The following is a 19,344-nucleotide window of genomic DNA, read 5'->3' as shown; positions in this document are numbered from 1 at the left end:
TTATTTGCTTATTTGAAATAGTTGAGGGTGTAGGGGAAGGAAAGAGAGAGATTGGGAAATTTTCCATTCACTGCTTCTTCCATTCGTCAGTTCATCCACCAAATGGCTGCCACAACTAGATCCAACACTGGGCTAGGCTGAAGCCAGGAGTAAGAAATTTCATCCAGGTCTCCCACATGTGTGGCAGGAACCCAAACACTTGGATCATCTTCTGCTGCTTTACCCAGACCATTAGCGGGGAGCTGGATCATAAACTGAGCATCCAGAACTTGAATTGGCATTGCAGGTGGTGGCTTTAGCCGCTGGGCCATGATGCAAGTCTGGTGGAACTTACTTTTAAGTCTTATATTTTTATATTACTGTGAATAAATGTTAAGGACTTCTATTAGAATTCCAAAGTGAATGTTCAAATAAAATAATGTAAGGATTGTTTCCTTGTTTTAAGGGTTTTATTGGCTCTCCCGGAGAAGCAGGACAGCTGGGACCTAAGGGAGAACGGGTAAGTCCAGTTTTTCAAGTGTTATTTTGAAATTGATACGTATGATAGTGCATAACAGCAGTTGTAAATTCAGATGTCACCGATGTTGTCTTACTGTGTGAGTAAGCCAGGTTTAAGAAAAATCACCTAGAGAATGGCATTGTGGTGTAGCTGGTAATGCTACTGCTTGTGATGTTGGCATTCCATATGGGTGCCAGTTTGAGTCCCAGCTGCCCTATATTTGCAGCTTCCTGCAAATCTTTCACTGCAGATTTTTCACTGGCAAAACAGTGAAAGGTGGCCCAAGTGTTTGGGCTCCTGCACCCATTTGGGAAAACCAGAAGAAGTTCATGGCTAGTGGTTTCAGCCTGGCCAGTGCTGTTCACTGCAACCATCTGGGAAATGAATCGCCAGATAGAATATATCTGTCTCTCTCATGCCCTCTGTAATTCTTTCAAATAAATTGATGAATCTTAAAAAAGAAAGAAAGAGAAATAACCTACCAGAGATATAATTAGAGTTGCTTTAGTCTGGAAATTGAATTTTTTAAAGATTATTTTATTTTTATTGGAAAGTCAGATATACAGAGAGGAGGAGATACAGAGAGGAAGATCTTCCATCCGATGGTTCACTCCCCAAGTGGCCACAATGGCCAGAGCTGCGCCGAACAGAAACCAGGAGCCTGGAGCTCTTACGGGTCTCCCATGTGAGTGCAGGGTCCCAAGGCTTTTAGCCATCCTTGACTGCTTTTCCAGGCCACAGGCAGGAAGCTGGATGGGAAGCTGGGCCACTGGAATTAGAACTGATGCCCATATAGGATCCCAGGTGCATGCAAGGCAAGGATTTAGCCACTAGGTTATGGCCCTGAGCCTTGGAAACTGAATTTTAATATAAGAAAGAAATGTGATATGATAATGTACAGTTATGTTTTCAATTAAAACCTTACCAAATTTGCATTAAAATTTAAAATGTCTAACTATGTCACACCATAAAATACCACCTTTAATTTAATCATAAATTCTTAAGAGGCCTTGTATAGGGCAACATAATATACAGTAAACAATTTAGCCTCAGAAGATGTGCTTTGAGTAGGTAGAAATAGCTGCCCATAAATGCAGATAGTTGTGAATAAGGGTACTATCTTTGCAAAATGCAAAAATTTAAAATATTTAAAAGGATTAATCAAGACCTTTAGCCTGCATTGTACCATCATGGCTAATTTTTTTTGCTAAATGAATTTTTCAAATGTGTAGTGTTTTGAATGAATAGTTAAGTGATTTTTTTTTTTTAGTAATTAGCTGCAAATGCTCCTGGAGATGGAAAAATACTGAAAGAATTTGAATGTGTTGAAATAATGGAAAATCCAATTTTCAACATAATACCATAGTTAATCCACTTAGCTGTCATGTAATTCTGTAGACTAATGGAAGATGCATCCCATCAATAATGCAAATAATTGAGCTGCTGTTTCTTAACCCAAGGGAGTATATAAAGTTTACACTAATAAAACTCATAATTGAATCTTTTTCTGACCTTTTTTGCATGAAATTATCTCTAGTAAATTTTTTTGAAGACTTGTTTTTATTGGAAAGGCAGACTTACAGGGAAAGAAGTAGAGGCAGAAAGAGAGCTCTTCCCTTCACTGGTTCACTCCCGAAGTGGCCACAATAGCTGGAGCTGAGGCATTCCAACCAGGAGCAAGGCGCATCTGTCAGATCTCCCACGTGCAGGGTCCCAAGTTTAAGCCGTCATCCACTGCTTTCCCCAACCACAAGCAGGGAGCTGGATGGGAAATGAAGCAGATGGAACACAAACTGGCACCCATATGGAACCCAGTGCATGCAGAAGGCCCCTAGTAAATGATTGAACAAATAAAATTACATTTAGGCCCCTAGTAAATGATTGAACAAATAAAATTACATTTATGTCAGAAAAATGTTATCATCTTAGGTTTAAGAAATTAAAGCCAGTGTTGCACTAGCCATCACTAAATGTTGTGCTATAATCACTTTCAGTGGTTTTTACCAATCTTCATGAAAATATAAAGACCCTTTCAATCAGTATGTGTGAGACCCCTCCAGGTAATAGTGACTGTTGGAGGTGCTATGCCCTAATACATGGTCACATTAAAAAAATTCGTTATAATCTTGAGTGGTATAGCTGAGAATTGTTGTAAGATTATAATACCTTTAAAGAAGAAAAGAGCAAAGGAAAATAATATTAATATTAATACTAATGTCAATCAACCCTGAAAACAAAGGGAAAGAAACTGTGGTTCGTTATGTCACTGTTGTATACATACATATATACTTATGTGCATGTATGATATGCTGATTTACTTCTTGGTAATATCCCTAAGTCTAATGCTGTGGCTTAGGGGATCTTCCACAGTTTTAGAGGATAGCTGTTTAAGCAGTTTGAATGTATTATATAAAGAAACAAATTCTGATTGAAATGAGTCCTCTCGCTCATCTGTGAACTAGATTTTGTATATCAGAGACATGAGAGTTAACTTATCAAACCCCACTGACTTGAAATTGGATATATCACCCATTGATGTTTTCTAAAAAGCAGTATGTAGAAGCAATCCCAAGCTACCTTGTCTTGACAAGTATTTTGTCTTCAATGCCTTAAGTGGTTATAAGTTCCAAAATAATTATATCAGGTAAAAATAATTTTGAGAGGAAGTAACAACCCCCAACTGACATGAAAGCAAGGAAGTTTTGAATAATGATAGCAGCAGATTGTTTTTTAAATGGTCACATATATTCAAGATACATGTATTTATGAGTGTTAACTCCTTTAGTGCCCACCAATAAAATGAGATAATTACTGCTATTATTTTCAGTGTAGCTGAAAATGAGATACACATAGAGGAAGTAATCTGCCCGACACCATTTACAGATGGAAGAAAGAGAGTCAGGATTTGGATACAGGATTAAGTACTATATCCCATGCTTCTAGTTGTTCAAGGGTAGGAGGATCTAGGTACAAGATTGTCTTGGGCAATGCAAAAATCATCCGTTTTTTAAGATTATTAATTTTGGTTGAAAGTCAGAGTTATAGAGACAGGAAAGGGGGGAGGGGAGACATAGATCTTCCATCTGCTGAATCACTCTCCAAATGGCCACAACAGCTAGAGCTGGACTGAGCTAAAGCTGGGAACTAGTAGCTTCTTCTGACTTTCCCACATGGTACAGGGGCCCAAACTTAGAGGATCCTCTGCTGCTTTCCCAGATCATTAGCAGGAAGTTAGGTATGAGGTGCAGCAACCAGGGCTAGAATCAGCACCCATAGGGGATGCCAGCACCACAGATGAAGGATTAGCTTGTTTCACTTCCACTCCATCACCAAAATCATCAATCTTTATTTTGCCTTTCCCAATGTTGTTTTTACCCTGGCATTGGTCACCCTTATGATTTCAAAGCTGCCAGTGCCAGTGGTAATTTGTCTTTGTTTATAATAGGGTTGGGGAGGATGTGGAAGATGACATTGACCCTATAGGAGTAGCTGAAGGCCTTGCAGTTTAGCTGCAACAACTTTGTTAGTATGCTTTACCTCTGAATATAAAACTACCAGCAAGGTGATGTCATATAGAAGGTCACATAGGGCAAGTTCATGAGTAAAATTGAGATTCTTTTCTTGAGGGAATAGTGTCCCTGTAAATTAATGTGCATAAAGAGTCTTTTCTGAACATCACAGATGTTCATAGAACAAATTATTTCTCTTATTTTGGCATTCATGGTTAATTGTTGTTTAGGTAAGGTGCTCTATAGTATACCACTGATTCATTGAATAAATATTTACATGTGACTGTTCTTGTACTCTAGGGTAGTCCTGGGAGCCGTGGGAAGAGAGGTCTTAAGGGAAGGCAGGTAACTTGGTTATTTTTCTTCAAGTTGTTTTGTTTCTCAGCAGTTTACACATCAGGGTATGTTACTTTTGTTATTATTGTGGTCCATAATCTATGTCAATTAAGACAGCTTGTTTTTTTTTTTTCATCTTAAAAGTATATTCTGCAATGCTTAAGAATGTATGGGAAGATTTAGACTTACAAATAATTGATTTTATTACTTCTATTAATGGATGACACTCTTGTCTCCAAGGCAAGTAGCTAAAATGTCACAGAACCTGGGAAACAACATGAAACAGTGAAACTTTTCAGCCTTTTTTCGTTTGTTCTGAGGCTTGAGAGGCTTTTTAATTGCTATTTTCGGTTTATTGCATGGAGTTTCACTTGTCCAAGTTAAAAGAAAACTCCAAACAGTTACATTATACAAACTGTGAAGTCTTAAATATTTGTAACAGGGAGCAGCGTGGCAATTCTACTCATTGCCAGGAAATTTTCACGGCAGCTTCTGTGAGCCGCAGACACTGAAAACCCAAGAGCCTTCAACCTCCCTGCATGGTCCAGTCTCTACCAGGAACTGACATATGGTCTTGAACTGGCTACCCTTTAGCTGAGTTGCTTCTGGATGCTGTGTATTCTGGATGCTCAATTCAGTATCGTTGCAGACAAACTTCTTTTTAAAAGCTTTCACTACTTTCTTTTTTTACCCTAATCATCAACCATCCTGAGATGATGGTAGTGGTCTGTTGGCTATGTCTGTGTCATTGTCCCATGGCCGCAATCCTCAGCGCCAGTAGGAGACTGGTCAGCATCCTTACCTGCATCAGCAAAGGGTTGGAAAGGGTGGAGGTCCTCGATAGCAGGCATACAGTGTGGTTTCTTTTTCTTGGTGGAATTCAGAATGTGGAAGGCTGTCAATGAAAATAGCACTGGGGTCATCAGAGACAGAGCATCAAGAAATGAGAGGACTCCAGGGTTAGTTTCCTGGGTCCTTGGTGGCGGCTTAGTAACTGGTGATCCAGAGGTATTTAGTATGTATACTTTTCCTGTCCGTTTAGAGACTGGGTAGCTAGAACTTCTTATAGTCTCAGTTAAAAAATAGAAAAAAAAAGTGAATTTACTAGGTAATACATTGATCTCAGAAATGAGAGGCAGTTTGACACCATTCAATACCTGAGTATTAATAAATGAGGACACTGGTCCAGGGAAATATCCTCAGATTTTCTTAACTAAGTTACTGCAGTGAATTAGACACGAGCTTTTCTTTCTTTTTTTTTTTTTAAAGATTTATTTATTTTTATTGCAAAGTCAGATATACAGCGGAGGAGAGACAGAGAGGAAGATCTTCTGTCCGATGATTCACTCCCCAAGTGAGCCGCAACGGGCCGGTGCTGTGCCGATCCGAAGCCGGGAACCAGGAACTTTTTCCAGGTCTCCCACGTGGGTGCAGGAACCCAAAGCTTTGGGCCGTCCTCGACTGCTTTCCCAGGCCACAAGCAGGGAGCTGGATGGGAAGTGGGGCTGCCGGGATTAGAACCGGCACCCATATGGGATCCCGGAGCGTTCAAGGCACGGACTTTAGCCACTAGGCCACACTGCCGGGCCCTAGACACCCGCTTTTCACATGAACTCCTTTCATTACTGTTCAAAGACATTTATTAGGGTAAGATATTCAGTGTCATAGTGTGTGTGTTCTACAGTCTATGAGAAACAACAACAAAAAAATTATTTTTCACAACTTTTCTAAAATGTTGGTGTACCTGAATTAAGTCATGAGCATAATGCTAAAGCATTATAGAATGTTTATTTGCTGTTTGGACAGTTTCTTGGGATAAAATCCTATCTTCACTTCCAATCCAGCTTCCTGCGAATGCACCTGTAATGCCTTGGCTGTGCTGCGTGTTGGGGAATGAAGCAATGGATAGATTTCTCTCTTGATATGTGTGTCCCTTTCTCTTTATTTGTCATTCTGGCTTTCAAAAAATAATAAAACTTAAAAAATAATAAAGTCAGGAATTGAGCACAGCTCTTCTCAATCTAAATCCAGAATCCTGTTCATTCTTTATTTCTGTTTTGTCTCTACATACCCTGCTTAGCAGAGGCATAATTTTATTTTTCTTCATGCTTAACCAAAATTTCTTTAAAGATTTCCTTTAATGTGTCCATATGTGTTATGATAAACTTTCAAAATTGATATATCATAAATGGACATTTTAGGGTACGTATGGCAATTTGATACATATGTATAATGTCTAGTGAAGTAGGATAATTAGCATTTCCACCTTCTTGAATATTTATCATTTCTTTGTCCTGGTAACCTTTGAACTTACAAGACTCATGGTGTATAACATTTATAATAAATTGTTATAGAGTGTAGTATACTGCAATTACTAAACTTTTAGAAAAAAGAAAGCCAAATGTTTCATTGTCCTGTGTTTATAGTCAATGTTAAAGGTAATCTTGCAACAATTAAAATAGAAACTACCACTACCAAATTATCATCATTGCTTTATTATCTAGAATTATGCCAAATTTTGTGTATGCTAATTCATTTAATAATACAATGTTATATGTGACAATACTTTAACAATATAAAATACATTTGGTATGTTTTTCTTAATGATCTAGACCTGATAGGCATACCTAAGCAGAAATACATCTTCATTGTATGTCAGATTTCTAATTTAAATTTTTGGATCAGAGCTTTCTTAAAGTTGATAGTAGACCAATTTTGATTTTACTCCTATTTTGTATCTTCTGATTTTTTAAAAATCTTCCTTCTGTCAAAGTTTATCGTAAGAAAGAGCTAATAAATCATTTACAATAATGTGTAAATTACTTCCAAAGGGAAATGTACTATATACTACATTGTTTTGTATTTTTAAAAATTTATGAATTTTTTGAAAATCAGAGTTAAGAAGGGAGAAAGATCTTCTATCTGCTAGCTCAGTCCGTAAGTGGCTGCAACAGCCAGGACTTAGCCAGACAAACCCAGGAGACAGGAGTTTCATTCAGATCTCCCACAGGGTTGGCAAGGGCTCAGTCACTTGGATAATCTTCCACAGCTTTTCCCAGGCTATTCGCAGGGAGCTAGATCAGAAGTAGAGCAGCAGGGACACAATCCAGCGCCCATGTGGAATGCTGGTGTTATAGGTGCTGGCTGTGTCCTCTGCACTAGAAAATGCCAATTCCAGTACTTAATTTAAGTGTAAAAATTCTAAAAAGAAAATATGTAACCTGCAATGTGGAATTTTGAGATTGATGGAAGAATTTTGTAAAGTCCCTGTTATATATCACCTATCATGTTTTCATTTATTAAATATAAGCTTTACTTATTTTTATGGCTGATCTCATATAAATATTAATTTGAACTTGGCTTCAGAATGTATAAATAATTTACAATACCATACTTCAAAATAATTTATAAAATTACCGATGTAAATTCATAGATAGCTTCTAATTTCTTATAGTATAGCGGATTATAAAAGTGGATAACAGGATTCCATTAGATTCAGAAAGAGTTGGAACTGTGGTAAAATAATGATGAAATGATTACCAGGCCTGTTGTTTGATTGAACTATTCTTTACAAAATTTGTGAAGTTTTAGTGATTTAAAATATATGCATTTATCATGGATTTGGATCCTTAGAAAAGTTATATTTGGAAAAAATGTGTATTCTGTTTTTCTGAGCTTAAAAATCATAATAGGAAATCTGTCTGGTGCTGTAATATGTCATGTAGACTATGCATACATTGATTTATTTTTGCCACAAAGTGATTAGGCCATATTTTTAAAAAGAAAATCTGAGTACGGTACTTAGAAAAAGATCCAGTTACAACCACAAGTTAAATTATGACAAGACTGAATTTAGAGACTGTTCCAGAATATTATCTTGTGCATAAATGCTCCTCTTCATGCTTTCTATTTCAAATCATTTTCAAGTAGCTTTAACAATAAAGGAAAATTGGGATTGGATATTTTGCAGCAAAGGACACATAAATTTATTTTAAATGGTTCAAATTCTATGAAAAACTGTAATTTTTGCTATTTTATAATACTAAAAGGAAAAGATTTTTTTAATGAAGATGAATACAGCCTTTTTGTCTTGGTAATTTTTTCAAGTGGCTGAACAATTTAGTTTTTGTTTTGTGTGAGGCATATGTCCATATAAAGGCAGAACTAAAGGGTTCAAGGTTATAAAAATGAGACCAATTCCTAAACATTTTTTTAAATGCAGGAACATTGAGATGCTGAATTCTGAATATGTCACTGTCTAAGGAAATTTTGGCTATATTTAAGACAGTTACTTCCATTTTTGTTGTGATGGTGGTAGCTATTTAAAGTTTATGGTAGATGTTTCATTATAGGTCTGTTGTGTGTAATTCATATTATTTCACTTGCTGTTAGTAGAATATTAGTACAACATATTAGAATATATATTAGAATCTATCACTTGCTATTAGTAGAATAATATTAGAAAATATACTTCATTATAATTAAATCTCCTGCTTAATTATTTTTATGTAATATTTCTAGATTTACAAGCAGCTTATTTGTTCAGATTTTAGGTAGATGGAAACAGTCTCATGAACACAAAGTATTATTCACTTTAATTCTTATAATTTATAGAGCAGCTTTGTATATTTTAGAATTTGAGTTTTGAAATCTCTGAAAGTAAGGCTAGAAATCAGTGAAATGAATCAGTTTTCTTTGTGTATGTGATACAAATACTCTGCCAGTCAATATATGGAAGGTAATAAGCATGAAAACTTATATTTGGGTATTTTTAAATATTAGTATGAATAACTGTCTTATTACCAAGTTGGATCATCAGCTAAAAATTCATGTTTGATATGAATTATTGTCATCATATTATATACACATATATAGCACACAAACTTAGACAAGTGAAGGTCTTTTTTTCTTTCCAAAATTGTCCAGTGGGTAAGTTACTAAGCTTAGGTTTAGAAAGATATTACTGATCATGTACTCAGTCCGTTTTCCAAATGACCACTTATTCCCCTGTGTTGACATAAAGCATGGAATTACAATGTTGCGAGTGAACTGAATGGCGTCTGTATTGTTTGAACACAAAATTATAGGAATGCAAAAGGAAGTGGCTCTCCTAGATGGTATAAATAACAAGTAATTTCTCTTGAAATGTACAAGGTTTAAAATAATTATTGTTTAGCTCCAAATTAATTTTCAAAGTTAATGTTTGTGTTACCTATATTCGTTTTAGATTTTTAAAAATAAGTTATATGAGAAGTGGAGGTTGGAGAGGGCAAGAGAGAGATGTAGGCGGACCGGGGGGTGGCGCAAACCCATGTAGTGGAACACTCCCCAAATGCCCTCAGCAGCTGGCATGGACTGGGACCTAAGCTAACCTCCAGAAAGGCCGTCCAAGTATCCCATTTGGGTGGGAGGGATTCAGGGACTCCAGGATGCTGGAGCCAGGATCCATGTCAGGAACCAAGCCCAAGTACTCCACGTGGCATGCAGATGTCTAGACTGCCAGGCTAAATACTTACTCCAATTATTTCTATTTAAATAGCATTTCCCAGATGATTTCCTTTTTGCCAAAATAAAACAGTATATTCACTTAGGGCCCACAGATTTAGTTGATATTTGTAACATAACGAGTGTTTTTTTTTTTAATCAATGACATCAGCTTAACATAGGAAAACAGTTTTTGTTAGGAATTTGGTGTGATTTGAAATCAATGAGAATTGAAAACAGTCACATTAATAAATTCACTTATAACTTGGTCTTAAGTTGCTGGCATTTGAGATTTTTTTCCCTTCTTGCATAAGCTGTTTTTGACTTCAGGAGCAATAGCATAAAATGCTTCCTAATCACTGCAGTGACCATCTGTGCTCATAGTTACATACTAGCCAATTTACATGTGTCCTCATGTTTCCAGATAGTGATGTGGTGTCATCCTTAAGTGCTCTGCCCCTCCTTCCCTCTTGTTTCTCCTTCCGTGTCATAGCTGCATCAAAAGCTTTCATTGCCAGTTAATATTACAGACACTCTTTGGGCTCTAGGTGCCTTCAGTAAAGCTAAGCTTAAGAGAAGGTGAACAGGCCTGGCACGGTAGCCTAGTGCCTAAATCCCCTCATTGCAGGTGCTGGGATCCCATTTAGGTGCCAGTTAGTGTCCCAGCTGCTCCACTTCCCAAGCAGCTCCCTGTTTGTGGCATGGGAAAGCAATAGAGGACAGCCCAAGGCCTTGGGATCATGCACCCACTTGGGAGACCCAGAAGCAGCTTTGGGTTCCTGACTTCACATTAGCTCAGCTTTGGCTGTTGCAGCCACGTGGGGAGTGAACGAGCGGATGAAAGTCTCTATATCTTCCTTCTGTATATCTGCCTTTCCAATAAAAATAAATAAATCCTTAACGGGGGGGGGAGAGAGAGAGAGAGAGAGAGAGAGAGAGAGACCCAGAGACCATTAATAACCCATCCTTTTTCTCTCTCTTAAGATATTTGAGTTCAACTAAAGTCCATTTTCTAGAGACACCAGTTAAAAACTTGATATAAACAATCTATGTTGATCAAGACTTTTTAAAACAGCATAACTGTTTTTCTACTTCACATGGGTTTACTCTGTTAATTTGAGAAACTTTTTGGAATGTATCTGATATAAACCAGATTCTTTAAAGCATGAAACCATCCGGTGGTTCATACTATAAAAGAATAATGCTATTTTTAAAAAATAGGGAAGGAGGAGAGAGAGAGAGAGCATTCCTATGCATTTAGCAACTTTGTGTTTCATTTGTTACACCTAACTGGAAATAGCTCAAATGGCTTCCTTTCAGTGCAGTTTCCAAACTTTTTGTAGTATCACAGACAGAAAACTGTATACGTGCTTTTAAGAAAGCATTTTTAAACTTTTAGCTTGATTTAACTAGAAATTTGTTACTAAATTGACCATGTGTGTTTGTTTATATGGATCTACAGACCTGAAAAAAAAAAAAAAAGAGCGAGAATTGACTTGCCAAGAGTGAATGTAAATATGAAGGCTGAAATGAGATTTTCTTTCAAGATCTAGAAAATGTCAATTTCTTCCAGGAGTTTACCAGATCTGCTAGAATTATAATCAACTTATAGCACATTTTATATTTGAAAAGTTTTTTTAAATTTTTATTTGAACATAAAAACATCGCAGCCTTAGAATGGTGAACAAAAATAACCCCCTTATGCCATCCAGGTATCAGACATACTGACTTTTCTAACTGTAGACAGGAGAATCTCCTATGATTTGGGTGGAAGTGAACTCTATTTAGCTTCTAACTTCAGTGCTAGAACATCAGAATATAAAATCTTGCTTGACATCTGTTGACAGTTGCTATTCTTAGTCCAAGATGATCTTAAATATACATAGCACAGTAGTGTGTCATAAATGCATCACTTAAATATTTATTTACTTATTTATTCGAAAGGTAGATTTTACAGAGACAGGCGAAGATCGACTGTTACACTTCTTACATGGCTACTGTCAGGTTCGCCAACCCACAGAGAAAGAAAGGTCTCAGTCAACTGTTGGAAAGAGGCTTTCGCTGGAGGGGAAGGGAAGTCCGTTTGGGGGCCTTTTCTCCACGCAATGGTGAGGCACAAAGTGGGAGCCACACTGACAAAACTGCGGACAAAGACGCATGCAAGAGGCTTTTATGCTTCTGGTGGCATGGAAGCGGAAGCAGTGCTGCTCCAGATCTTATTGGGAAGAGAAGTGCCTGTCGGAGTCCGTCATTGGTCCGCCAAGGGTCCATTGCCATATGACTTGTGGATCTAAGCTGCCTCTTCTGGGTCGTGCCTGAGGTCCGCATGTCTCATTAGGTTGATGCAAACTCCATCCACCTCCGTGATCGCGGAAACCATCAGCTACAACAGCCAGAACTGAGCTGTTCCAAAGCCAGGTGCCAGAAGCTTCTTCTGGGTCTCCCACCTTCTCCTTTGCTTTCCCATGCCATGAGCAGGGAACTGGATTGCAAGTCCAACAGCCAGGACATGAGCCTGCACCCGTATGGGATGCCGGTGCCATAAGGTAGAGAATTAGTATACTATGCCACTGTGCTGGTCCCTCAGACACATACATTTTAGGAAGGATTTAATGACAGTGTTTTCTTTGTCTTTGGAATAAGTTGCAATTATTATTATAGTAAACTAGTATTATTTGAACATTGTGGGAAATTGTTGTCATTAATTTTTTTTTTAAAGATTTTATTATTATTAGAAAGCCAGATATACAGAGAAGAGGAGAGACAGAGAGGAAGATCTTCCGTCCGATGTTTCACTCCCCAAGTGAGCCACAACGGGCCGATCCGAACCCGGGAACCAGGAACCTCTTCCGGGTCTGCCACGCGGGTGCAGGATCCCAAAGCTTTGGGCCGTCCTTGACTGCTTTCCCAGGCCACAAGCAGGGAGCTGGATGGGAAGTGGAGCTGCCGGGACCAGAACCGCGCCCACATGGGATCCCGGGGCATTCAAGGCGAGGACTTTAGCCGCTAGGCCACGCCGCCGGGCCCCGATTGTCATTAATTTTTAACTGTATTCAAAGAAAATGTATTTTCTACATTGTACTTACTGGGTAGAACCTTAAGAACTGTACTTGGTAATATATACTATGAAGAGATGTATGGAAGATTTCATGAATTGGAATTAATCCAGTCTATAAGGTTGATAGACACTAAACATAAGGACATCCAATCAACAAAACTGACATGTGAAGCAAGCAAATGCTTTCATAAAGATGTAATGCCAGGAGTTGAATATTTAGCTTCTATTTAGTTTCTAACATGGCTAACATAAAGAAAAACTCTGTCTTACAAATATTCAAAATCAGAAGTATGAATGTATTTCTGACAGGTAGGTCAAGGGTTGTGTTTAGCGTTTTCTTTGAGAGAAACTGGATACAATAAGGCAAGATCATTATGACTGAGATGGAACACAATGGGTACCTAATCGGACTTTCTTAGACAAAGGAAAAGGAAAGATTGCAGTTCTCATACCTGGAGAGAAAGGTGGTAACTTGTGTTTAAGAACAATGCAGGGATTTCAGTCTAAGAAATGAGACTTACCTTAGTCCTCAGCCTGCCTTGATGTTCAACTTGAACTGTGAATTCCTACTGATGCTTAAAATTAGTCCCAATTATGAGAACAGGATTGACCTTTCAAGTATGAATCAAATTGCCTCAGCTATGAGAAGTCTGCAGAGACGGCCTCGTTTTATGCTGCTCCACACTGCAGTCTTTTCCTACAGTGATCTTGCTTCATCCTTGAAGGATTTGAAATGACAGTATTTCTTGCTGTGCCACAATGCCATCCCAAGGAGACTGGTAAATATGCCTTGACAATGAGATACTAGACTTTATACCATTGTCTATACCCACAATGCCATGATACACTTAAATAGCAAAATGTTGGACTTGTAACTTGCTGAAGGACTGTACTATTGTAGTCATATGGAGAAAAACAGTGAGAGGGAACTTGGAGTGTGGAAGGTGAATCCCTGTGCCTATGGAACCATATCATAAAAAGTACAATATTTTTGTATATTTGTAATGCATAACAGTGATTTTAGGTATTATTTTAGTGTTTCTAGTCCTATGCAAATACAAAACAAGCAAATTGTATTTGTGTTATCACTGATGCCTATTTACTGCAAGTATCTTCTGTGACCATTTGACTGTTGCTTTACTTAAATTGAATATGTTATTTTTAAATCTTACCATAGAAAAAATATACTCCTTAGTGGACTTTTTAATTGCTTTTACTTTTTTATTTATTTATTATTTTTAATTCATTAATTACATTGTATTATGTGACACAGTTTCATAGGTACTTGGATTCTTCCCACCCCTCCCCAAACCCTCCCACCATGGTGGATTCCTCCACCTTGTTGCATAACCACAGCTCAAGTTCAGTTGAGATTCCCCCATTGCAAGCATATACCAAACATAGAGTCCAGCATCTTATTGTCCAAAATTGCTTTTACTTTTAAAAGCCATGGATGGAGCCATTGTAACCATTTTATGGTTATTTGGCCCTTGTCTTTTCCTAATTATTTTATGCATTATTTTGTAGAGCTAAAGAGAGACATTTTACTAAGCGTAGAAGCTTTCCATTTTTTAAAGATATTTAAATATGCTATCATGCAATCTAAGAATAACTTAAGCTAATAATACCACATTTATAAAGTACTTGGGGTACTCATGGAAAAATATGCACCATTTGCTTTTCTGTAAAAATTTTAGCAATGAAAATATGTGACTACAAACTCTTAGATTCATGATTAGAAGAATTTTAAAACTTCCTTACAACAAATAAGGTATGTGGTTACAACTGAATGACTAACAAGCAATGATGTATTAGACAACACAAAACGCTGGTGTGATGACCTTTTACAGGAATTAGTTAGCCAAATATATTAATGATTTTCTGGCAGTGACTGTAGAATATTTTAAGATTTGGTGGGAACTATTTCAAAAATTAATGATAAAATGATCGACATTTAAGAGTGATAAAAACAAATTATTTCTGTTACATAGAATTTAAATTAAATGAAATATTCAATGAAGGATGGTGTAAATGGATAAATGCATTCAAAAGATAAATAAAAGATAAAGATAAAAGGCATATGGTTTTTCCAACTTTAAAAAATTGTAACAATCATGCATATTTATGGGGGTACCATGTGATATTTTGAAACGTGTATATCTTGTATGCATCAGCATAAGCCTTTCAACTACTCAAATACATCATTTCTTGGTGAAAATATTTAAAAGCCTTTATTTTAGCCTTTTAATGTTTGAAATTTAAAAGTATATATTACTCAGTTCAGCAAAGTTGTTACAGGAGCAAAGTCAACTAATACCTATATATTATTTTAAACTACTGGAAGAACAAGAATTTGATGTTAACGAGTTCTCCATTTTTTAATGCTTGTTGTAGAACGTACAATTTGTGCGGTAAGATTTAAAAAAAAAAGCTGTTTATGATACTACCTCTTCATATCTTTGTTCTCTTTCCTAGATAGGGGATAATCACCAGTTTTATGGGAAGCTGAGCTGGACAGTAGCTCCTTCCACTGGATGGAGCAGGGAATATGACAGAGGAGAGAGGAGAAGTTCTAAATTAATTACATCCTCTGGCCAATTTTGTGTGACTACCCAAGAATTTTTCATTTTGTATTTAATACATTTTCTTAGACAGATAATCCCTGTAGGTTTTTTTTTTTAAGAAAAACTTTATTGAAATAAAATTTACATACCTCAAAATTCATCAATTTAAGTGAATAATTCAGTGGTTTTAGGCAACTGAGAGTTGCATCATAGTAATAACACTAATTTTACAACATTTCCATTACGTATAAAGAAGTCCAGCACTCAAGCGCAGTCACTTGCCATTCTTTGCCAATGTTCTGAGCACCAAGAGATCACTAATCTACTTTATGTCTATATGGTGTGCCTCTTCTGGAGATTTGTTATGCAATGCCTGCCCCCATTTTTACTTATTTCCTTAAGATTTCTGGAAAACCTACTTCTGGTCCATCTAAAGAGTTAATCATCTTTAGGGTTCCATTTTTCTTACAGTATTTTCCCCTATTTTTCCATTTACCTCCTTATTCTGTTTCAAGTACAAATATTACTTCATAATGACTAGTATAATATATTACAGATTTGAAGCTTGTTGACAGCAGAATGTCACTTCCAAAGACATTGAAAGCAGATGCTTGCTTGAACTTGAGCTGACTTTGAGGGAGTGTATGTATACAATACGTTTGACCACACACATGGTTTTCACATTTTCTTCTCGTGGCAGAGTACGAGAAATTGTGCTCCTAGCATGAGATAACCAAGTGGAAATGTATTTTTACCCCATTAAAATATCATTTTTATTTGTACCTTTTATATTTTAATGTTATTATTTTCCATGATGCCTTTCTGTAGGTATAGGGATTCCCACCTTCCCCCTGCCTTTCTTCTTTCCCCTTTTTCCCTTCCCACCATTTTCCCCATATTGCTTCAGTAGTATAGTCCTTCAGCACCAGTCACAAGTTCAAAATTCTGCTATTTAAGTGTATCATGGCATTATAGCTATTGGCCAAGGTAGAAAATACAGTAGCATATTGTAAAGGTATATTTAACAGTTTAACTTGGAGTACTCTTTTTGTTCAAAAGTAAACTATTTCTTAAACTTAACCCATTAATGGTTATACTGGGTAAACAATGATTTTTTTTTTGAATTCTGCTAAAAATATTTGACACTGACTTATTTAAAGTGGTAATAAAATCTAAAGGTGAACTTTAATTTCTGTAATTGCTATACTTTTTAAATGTGTCTTATGAAATGTTTATAATAGTAAGTCTTGGGGCCATGATTTTTGCACAATTAATTAAGGAGGCATTTGTGACATCAGCATCCTAAATAAGCAATGATTAAGGTCCAAGCTGTTTTGCTTTTGATCAAGCCCTGCTAACACACCTGGGAAGGCAATGGAAAATGACCCAAGGGTCCTGCTCCCATATGACAGACGTGAAAGACACCCTTAACTCATGGCTATGATCTGGCTCTAGATCTGGCTGTTATGGACATTTGAGGAGTGAACCAACAAATGAAGGATCTCATTAGAAAATATCTGAACAAGATCTAGTTTGGGTCACTAAGATGGTTAAGACAGTTGTTTGAACAAAATCCTGTCAGACAATTGAATTCTGTTTAAATTGAAGCAAGAAGCATCATCAAATTGATAAAAGAGTGGTAAAACCTTTGATAATTTTGAAGTTTATGTGAAAATAGCCTAAAGAAAGCAACAGTTTACAGATTGGTAACTTATTTCGAGCAGAGGCAAGAGTCCAACCATGTGGTTTGGCAAGCTAAGTTGCTGCTTTAGACACTGGTATCACTCATTGGAGGGCAGATTCTAGTTCCAGTTGTTCTGTTCCAGTTGTTCTGTTTCAGATCTTGTGTTTTGCTAAAGCAGCTGAGAAGGCAATGTAACTTGATTAAAGTACCTGGGTCTCTACCACATGGGCGGGAGACCCAGATGAGTTTCTGAGTTGCTAATTCCTGGTTTCAGCCTGGCCCAACCCTGATTGTTGAAGGTGTTTTGGAATGAACAATTGGTGGAAGGTTCTCTCATCTTCTCTCCTATCCTCTCTTCTGCAGTACCAAATCAGAAAATCTAGTTCAATTTGTAAGAAAAAGTTAACTATACTCTTATTGAAGAGAACTGGTGATTGACAGAAGCAAGAACCAACACTGTAGAGATGTCAGTTGGATCATGAGACATTACTTACAATAATTGAAATGGGATATAGAACATGGCTTTGCCACCACAGTCCTGAAAGCAAAGCATAAATGAAGCAATGACTACCAAGAGAAGAATGTGCCCAAACAGAGCAGAAGTAGACTAGTCAAAAGCAAAAGCCATAGCAGTGGGTGTTTTGTTTGTTTTTGGATGTTTGAAGCATTTTTCAACTTTCTAAAAGGACACAGAATGATAGCATATGGATGTAAAAGACCTACAGTTGAAAGATCTACAGTTAAAATTGCAAAATATTAAGGAAAGAAAATAGAAGACTCAAAAAATGGAAAATATTCCATGAGACTGTTTTGAGAACACTAACCAAAGCTTTAGCAACAGCTTCCCTTAGAGTGCTTCTGCCCACAACCGTGCTCCTGGTCAGTCCTCTCATTGAGCAAGAGTTGTTTTCCAGACTCAATGAGAAATCATCAGGCATCACCTTCAAGTCTTGATTTGGCTCATTATGAATTCTGCTTTCTAATCTTAAAAAACACTTTGAAAGCATCCATTTTTCTTCAGTTGATGACATTAAATACATTTTATTGAAATGATTAAATGCCTAACACCCTGAGCTTTTTCGGAATGGGCTAAGTGGCTGGTGTCATTACTTGCAAAAGTGTCTTGAGACATGTAGAGCTTATGTTAAGAAATAAAGATTGTACTTCTTGTTTCAATTCCAGTTCTGTACAAGTACTGAAAAGTACAGTTCCTTCATAAAAAACTAGCAATAACTGCATATTGAGAGTTATTTTACAGTTTTTACTTTATTATACTTCATAATTTTACAATACAGTAGGTATTTGAAAGGCTTCAATTTTCAGTGGTAACACATTTTATATTTAGAGTGTGTGTATTGTAGCTTTCTCCAATAAATCTACTCATAAAAATATTTCTGTTTGTCATGTTGTAACTTGAAATTATGAGTTAGAGTATTCAGTATAGCATAGTAGAGAATGATGAACTCTTAGATTGCCACTACCCGCCATCCTATCCATCTCTAGTGTCTAACCTGTGTAATAAGCTCTCGTCTCTGTGCTTTAATTCCCCCAAGTGCAAAATGAGCATAATAGTGCTCAGTGTGGAGATGAAATATATAAAATAACATGTATCAGAGTTTTATCACATGCTAAGACTTTTTCATTGTCTGTGGTATCAGGTAGCAAAGACCACTAACCATAGTGGTCACCAGGACATCTTGATTACAGTCTCTCATTTAGTGATTTTATATAGGGAGTGAACAAGTTTCTATGCTCTTCAACTTAGCTTTTGCAATATGTAATGTATAATTATTTTCATAAAGTACAGATTTATAATATTTAATGAAGTTGTACCATAATTCAGAGGTTATATTTTCTACTATTTTCTTCTTTAGGAAACAGGACAAGAAAGAGATTTTTATGTGTTAAAGGCTTTAACAGCATCTTTCCTCTTTCCCTATGCCAGGGTTTTCCAGGTGACTTTGGGGAACGAGGCCCAGCTGGTCTTGACGGCAGCCCTGTGAGTACATTGTGATAGTCCAACATTACTGTCTGGGTTATTCATATTCCACAGCAAGTGTACTTGCCATCCTCATTATCATGTTTGTGAATAAACACTTGTAGGTCAATTTCTAAGCTGTGGGGCACGCTTCAGTTTGTGATTTTTTTTCAACATAGGAGATGAATCCAAGATATTTTGGATAAATTGCATCATGAAATAATCACAACCA

General features: G+C 36.8%; 1 protein-coding gene across 2 annotated transcripts in view; it reads left to right on the top strand.

Annotated features, from left to right (window-relative positions):
• Positions 1 to 19,344, top strand: part of COL24A1 (collagen type XXIV alpha 1 chain) — a 339,546-nt gene that overhangs the window by 75,997 nt on the left and 244,205 nt on the right. For both annotated transcript variants that reach the window (XM_058658790.1, XM_058658792.1), the window contains 3 exons: positions 446 to 499; positions 4,309 to 4,353; positions 19,080 to 19,133. In XM_058658790.1, the coding sequence (XP_058514773.1) occupies positions 446 to 499; positions 4,309 to 4,353; positions 19,080 to 19,133 (153 nt within the window). The remainder of the gene's footprint in view (positions 1 to 445; positions 500 to 4,308; positions 4,354 to 19,079; positions 19,134 to 19,344) is intronic.

This window comes from Ochotona princeps, chromosome 2, assembly GCF_030435755.1.
Source record: "Ochotona princeps isolate mOchPri1 chromosome 2, mOchPri1.hap1, whole genome shotgun sequence".
In the NCBI taxonomy this organism is placed as follows: domain Eukaryota; kingdom Metazoa; phylum Chordata; class Mammalia; order Lagomorpha; family Ochotonidae; genus Ochotona; species Ochotona princeps.
Note: the sequence above shows the minus strand (reverse complement) of the source record. Positions and strands in the feature narration are given on the sequence as shown.